The sequence below is a fragment of the Solanum tuberosum genome, unplaced genomic scaffold (genome assembly GCF_000226075.1).
Source record: "Solanum tuberosum cultivar DM 1-3 516 R44 unplaced genomic scaffold, SolTub_3.0 scf00021, whole genome shotgun sequence".
NCBI classification, from domain to species: domain Eukaryota; kingdom Viridiplantae; phylum Streptophyta; class Magnoliopsida; order Solanales; family Solanaceae; genus Solanum; species Solanum tuberosum.
Window position 1 is genome coordinate 122,674 of NW_006238947.1, and position 7,302 is coordinate 129,975.

The following is a 7,302-nucleotide window of genomic DNA, read 5'->3' on the forward strand; positions in this document are numbered from 1 at the left end:
CATTTTACAACATTTAGATGAACCGTAATTAATAGGGATAACGTAGTAAAATTACCCTATACTTTATTGTATTCTAAAGGTGTACCAAATCAAACATGTAATGAACAACTAAAGACGGACGGCATGAATATTTATTTCCTTTTAAGTTATTGTCATGTACCTAAACTTCTAAGGTACAATCCATTGACTCAAAGACCAAAATTGGATTCTTAATATCACAGTTGAATAGTAATTAAGTCATGTTCCTTTTTATATGAGTCTTAATTAACTACTTCTATATTAATTAACTACGCAAAAGAGGTCGTCCTTATTACGCCAAAAGAATAGAAAAAAGACTCGTGCATACCATTTTCAAGACAACAAACAGAATAAAAAAGGAAATGGCCTTGCACACACGCATTCGTAGTGGTCCTTGGACCGGAATATAAAGAAATAAACATATAAAGATTTCGTGAGGACTATATCAAAAGCATACGCAAAAAGGAGTGGCGATATATGCAAAAAGAGAGGAATCATATGTTTTTGCATCAGCAACAATACATAAGAAAGTTCAATAACTCATCTCGAGACATGTCCTATAAGTCATACAGACATAACTTTACTATAATCTCCTTTAGTTTACATTGATTAAAAAAAAGATGCAGAATGGAAGGAAAAGGTATGAAATAGTAGGCATTTTTTGGTTTGTGATCATGGCTAAAATGATATTACTCCACTAGTTATATATAAGGACAGTAATTTAATTTATAATACTCCAATGTTGCATAAGAAGGAAACATGGAACATTAATGAAGAATGTTTAATTGAGATTTTACATTATTAGTCCCAAGCCCGAAGAAAGGAGGATGGTTGCCAAGGGTCAGTCGGCAACAACCTCTATATCCCAAAGGCAGGGGGTAAGGTTGCATACATGTTACCCTCCCCAAACCCTACTTCTTGTTGTTGTTTACTTAAGATTTCGCAAGATGTTGATCTATTGTCTGAAAACTCTAAATGAAGAACTTCTATTTGTGTATTTTGAGTCCTTTTGTTAAAAAAATTTAGTTAAAGATGAAAGATTTTCATCACAGAATTAGCTTGTAGGATCAAGATTGCAGAAGTTAACGCGCGGATATTAAGAGAATTATAAGAGTTTGATAATCAAAGATGAAAAAACAAAATGGTTTTATTCAATTTCCATTCACAAATTCCAATCAGTGTTTACATTTAGAAAGGGAAATTCCTATGTTATTTGTGTTGTTTCATCTTCACAATCCAGCAATGTTTGGACTACTGAGGCCATTGTAGGCCTTTTGTTTCTGTCTTGCTCTACACAAGAAAGGCCTATTTCAATCAGTGTCACTGCCTGGTTCTTGCCAAATTTGCCTTCTAGTCGTGGATCGACAAGTTTCTCCACCCAAGAATCTTCTCCACTTTGAATCTTTCTCTTCACCATCCTGACAAATTTTCCGAGCTGTGAATCTTGTTCATGATCACATTCACTATCATCCACCACCCAACTTGACAGCCTACTTCCTTTGATCATTTCTAGTATTACAATCCCAAAGGCATAAACATCAACTTTTGCTGTTATAGGTTGGTTCAAAGCCCATTCAGGAGCCATATAGCCTTTAGTACCGCGAATCTTGGAGAAATCTGAACCAGGGCCGCCTCTTTGGGACAGCTTTGCAAGTCCAAAATCTGCAATCTTGGGCTCGAATTCACTATCGAGAAGTATATTTTCAGGCTTAACATCACAATGAATCACCCATTCAAGACATTCATGATGAAGATATGCCAGACCTTTGGCTGTCCCTAGTGCCACTGCAAACCTTTGTTTCCATTCAAGAATATCAGCCCTGGAAAGATGCCTGTCTAGTGATGAGTTCTCGACGTATTCATAGACCAAAAGCTGACGTCTACCTTCAGAACAAAATCCCCACATCCTCACCAAATGCATATGGTTGATTCTTCCTATGGTAGTCATCTCTGCCCAAAATTCTTCTTGAAACTCATTTGAAAGTTTCTTGACTGCTACCGCTCTTCCGTCTGCTAAAACTCCTTTATAAACAACTCCTGAACCTCCTCTTCCTAGCTCAACCTTGAAGTTTTTTGTTGCTTTCTTAAGTTCAGTATATGTAAACCTCCTGAATTGAGTCGATGACACCATTTTATATCCATCCTCAATGGAAGCAGGAATCCCATGTTTACTAAACAACGCCCACCAGCCTAACACGAAGAACAGAATCTCTATTCCACCAAGGGTGGAACAAAACAGGTAAAGATAAATCCACTTCACCTTCTTAAAATCGAATACATACATAGAAGGAGAACCAAAAAGAAAGTTTTCGGGACTCAATCCACATTTTGCATCAGTACCTTCAAGCATCAAATGACCTGATTCTGATGCACTTAGATTCATAGGGAGTTTCAAAAACACACTTCCAGGGAAACCAGGAGACCTGTATCCATTGAAAAGGATGCCTTTAGTATAGCATGATCCCACACCAGTTAACCTATAAACAAATGCACGACAACTTGGATCGTCCAAGCACAATGCCCTACAAGATTCAAATGACAAAGGAGTAGTGGCATTGAGATCAAAACCCCAATAATCAGCATTAGGAATTTCCACAAACTTGACATGTTTAGACTCCAAACTTCTTGATCTAAACATTGGCCTACAACCTCTACTCCAATCACTTCCATTAACCATCTCATATCCAGGAGGACATGTACATGTAGGCTTCGATACATAAGTACATATCGAAAATCTTCCACACATTCCATGCACAGCACAAGGTTGTGCAATAGCTTGCCACGACATCTTCCATAACCCTGTCGAGTTATCCAAACTATACATCCTCAAATTCCCATCAGTATCTATAGTCAATCTTCTCAATATCCCAAACCCCATATCAGAAACATTGAATTGCAACATATCACTTGAGAAAAATCTACCCATTCCATCAAAATGTGCAACTACAGTATCCACCTGACTAGTTCTACCATTCTGGGGCGCACTCCTTTCGCGATTAGGCCAGTATATACTCGAAACTAAAGGACCATCATAAATCATTCTCAATACATTATCACTATCAAAGTACAAACTAAAGTATCCAGGTGATAAACTCCCTTTCCTCAAAGGAGGAACTAATCTATGATTCTTGGTAAATCTTTGATAAGGCAACAAAGTATCAGTAGGCAAATCAAAACTCTGCCACAAAATATCACCTTTAGGATTCTTCAATACTAAGTTTCCTGTTTCAAGAACCTCAGCCTTTTCAACATCAAATGATGTTGTGTTTGTTTGCCAAACAATTGTATCATCAACATCTGTTAAAACTAAAGCTCCATTCTTTCTTAATGTCAACTTTGACCCTTTGAGATTAACAGGCCTATCTTGTTTAGCATTCCAAACAACAGTTTTATCTCTTGAATTTGTATACCAAATTCCAAAATAATAAGCATTACTAGTACTTTCTATAGGATAAAAACCACAAGTGAATGTTTTTTGTGGAGAAGTAATGAAATGTGAATCATCTTTAACTGAAAAAGAATCACCTTTAAGCAAAATTCTTGATGATGTTATCAAAGGGAAAGACAAAACAAGAAATGAGAAAACTAAAAAGGGAAAAAGATGGTAAACATTCAAACTTTTCATGGTTTCAAGAATTTGGAAAAAATCATAAATGTTGAAAGTAGATGAAGGGAAAGAAGTGATGGGGTTGCTTTATAATGTATAGTTTTTTTTTTTTTTTAAAGATTTAGTCAAACATATCAAATTGGTTCAAGAATTTAAAAAATTAAATAAAAGAAACATTCTAGTTGGTTCAAATTGAAAGGACAAAGATAATAAAGTATGCATACTATAATAATTTATTAGCAAGTGCGAATTTAAGAATGACAATGATTTGAGGACATATTTTTTCTCTTTTCTTTTTTTAAGTTGGTATTTTGTTGGTTTATTTTTACTCGTTCACTATACTCTGTTCCTAATCCATACATTATTAACTTTAATCAATTCTTATTACATTAATTCAATTATTTTATTTATTATTCTATAAATATATATATTAAGCTAATACTAAACAAATAAAATGAACGGACAGGGTTGGGACTAACACAGCTTTAAGATGTGATACCAAAAGCTGTTCAAGTTGTACTATTGGGTTGGGACTAACACAGCTTTAAGATGTGATACCAAAAGCTGTTCAAGTTGTACTATTGGGTTGGGACTAACACAGCTTTAAGATGTGATACCAAAAGCAGTTCAGGTTGTACCAAAAGGACAAACAAAGCAACACGAAATTGTACCAAAAGTAACTTAAATTGTACCTTCACTTTGGACCCATTTTATTCCTTTTCTTTTCTTTCCTAGCCACGTGTGTGCAGCCTTTTCTTGGGCAGACACATACAGGCCGAAAAATGTGGGGCCCTCTTTCTGCCTATTTCACATTTTTCTATTCTTCTTTAATTTTTGTTATCCAATTGCCCATTAACAATTCTCATTTCCTTCTTTTATTTGTTCCTCACAGTTTCTTTTTCATTTTTTCCCACTTTATTTCTTCCTTGAAAATTTGACATTTTGAAATTTAATTAATTCATTTATTATATTTTAGCTACAAAATATAGTAGAAAGAAATTAAATTTTCTAAAAAAATTTAGTTGATTCTAAAAATTCTATCATTGTCACATGAATTTAAATAAATAGAATAAAATGTATTATTAAAAATTACATAAGAAATACTATAAATTACAATAATTAGCAACTAAAATTTTTTTTTAAATCATATATGGAAATTTGGTTGCCTAATTAAAATAAAAGAAGTATCTTATATTATTTGAAAATGGCGTCAAAAGTCCTAGAATTCACAATAAATTAATAACTGAAAATATTTATGATTATTCACGTCAATTAGAACATGAATAACATATATTATTTAAAAATGATGAGCAAAAAGTACTATAAATCACAACAAACTAATAACTATAAATTACAATAATTAGGAACTTAAAAAATCTCTCTCTCAACCAATACAAAATATTAATAACCCACATAATTTGCATAAGAAATTCCAAATTAATTTATTCTTTCTGTAAATTTAAATTTTTAAAATCGCTCTCCCCATTAATTAGAGTCTCACTCTTCTCTTAAGCCAGTGGATATGTTCAGAAATGATACATCTCTTTTACATGAAAGTAAATAAATTATAATTACATTTAGCTCTTACTAATTATATATCAAGTATAATATTTGGTGGAAATCAATTAAAATTAAAATTTATATGTACATTTAAATTTTGTGGTATATATCAAATATATTAAAATATTTTTTATTTTTGTGATCTTAAATATGCTATACAAAAAATATTAAAATTTAAAGGTTATTATGTTTTTAAAATCGAAACGGAGGGAATCATATTTTAAAAATGAAATATTACTCTTATACGCAATTGTTAGAAAGAGCTTCCACAAATATATTTTAAAAAATTTGTTTGTCTTCCTTATATTAATTTGTGCGTATACTAATTTATTTGACGTTTTTTCTTAATCTTCATCTCATCATTAATGTTATTTATATAATTTTCTTAAATCGCTTATTTTTCCTTTTTTAACTCTTTTATATATATAAAAATATAAAAGATGGATATGTAAATAATGATGTGACATTTCTTAGAAGCTAAGATTACTATTTATCTAATTTTTTTTAAAAAAAATCAAGATATCATACGCAAATTTATGGTCAAACTTAAACTATTTGATTTTCGAGAAATAAAAAGTAATCACATAAAATGGGACAGACGAAGGATAACTCTCAATTAAATTTATTTCACTTTTTATTTTCCATTTTTAACATAATTTTTCAAGTTCGATTTCTAGAAATTCTATAGTAGACCCATTTAAATTTTACTTTTTTGTTTTAAATTAAAGAACTTGGCCGCACTTCGCGCGATCATTTAGATTAAAATATTTTTGATTAATTTTATATTTACTCTGTTGTTTAATCGTAATATTTTTTTTGTTTTAATAATATGAAGATTGTGAAAAAATTAAAGCTTCACAAATTTAACGTCTATTAAATGACGAAGAATATATTTTTTATCAAATAAGTTCAAATATATTTGCTAATAACAAATTCTTCCATTGCATGAAGTTGATCTTTTAATATATAATATATATTCCACTGTACCATTCTCCTTAAATGTCTAAGAAATATCTCATAATGTCAAATAACACTGTAATACTCCCTCTGTCCCTAATTACTTGTCCACTTTTAAATTGACACATTAAGAAATCAATTAATGACATAGTGAGTTTATCATTTTACCCCTATTAATTATGAAGTGGATGAAAAGTTCTGCAATTTTCAAAGTAATTAGTCATTTAATTGAGGGTATAATAGGTAAAAAAATATTTCTTTCTTGATTTGTCAAAATGGACAAGTAATTAGAGGCAACTATAAAAAGAAAAGTGAACAAGTAATTAGGGACAGAAGGAGTACTAAACAAATGCATCAGCAAAATGAAATTTATATTCAAAATATATTGAATAATGACGTAATGATACCTTAATAGAATTTCCTATCCATTTAAAAAAACAAAAATTCACCCTTTCAAATTCATTATATCTTCTTATTTAGTAGAAGAATCATCGTTTATTATATTCTACTCTACCTTAATTTGTACCATCAGAGTTTTAAGAATAAACATTAAATTTTAAATTGAAATAAAAAATCATTGAAAAATGACAGAAAAAATAATAATAGTATATGAAAATTAAAATAAGCTGCAACAAAATCCTTTTCACGATAATTTTTTGAAATATATTGATAACAATTAAAATGAAGCTGTTATTTTATCTTTAAAATTAAGTTTGATTCAATTGAATTGGTACAATGAGAAAAAATATAAACTAATAACTTTTTAATCTTATTAAATGCATTTTCTTTTTAATTGAGTAGTAGATTAAAAGTTCCGAATTAGGATATTAAAATAATATCTTACTCTCTCCTTAATTATTATGGTATTGCAAACATTTATTTTCCTTAAATGGTGATTCATTTTCCATTTACAGTTATATCCAATTAATTTCTAATGTATTCAATGTGGTTATGGGATATTGAAATAATATCTTTATATTTCCTTAATCATAATAAAATTATAATTTAACATTTATTTTTTTGAAATGATAATTTTGTTTTAATTCCTAGAACATATTGTTTACCATACTGAATGTAATTATAATAAAACAATTGTATTTAGTATGACAAAAGAAATCAAAATTTCGAGAAATTAGATAAATAGTAATCTTAGCTTCTAA

The 7,302-nt window shown here is 30.0% G+C and overlaps 1 protein-coding gene across 1 annotated transcript; it reads right to left on the minus strand.

Moving 5' to 3' along the window:
* Positions 1-1,205: 1,205 nt before the first annotated feature.
* LOC102604468 (putative receptor protein kinase ZmPK1) lies at positions 1,206-3,704 on the minus strand. Its single transcript, XM_006341134.2, has one exon. The coding sequence runs from the start codon at positions 3,641-3,643 to the stop codon at positions 1,223-1,225; it is 2,421 nt and encodes an 806-aa protein (XP_006341196.1). The 5' UTR covers positions 3,644-3,704; the 3' UTR covers positions 1,206-1,222.
* Between the last annotated feature and the right edge of the window lie 3,598 nt (positions 3,705-7,302).

Bases quoted from the DNA above. Each gene is read 5' to 3' on its own strand.
- LOC102604468 (XM_006341134.2), bottom strand. From the start codon at position 3,643: ATGAAAAGTTTGAATGTTTACCATCTTTTTCCCTTTTTAGTTTTCTCA.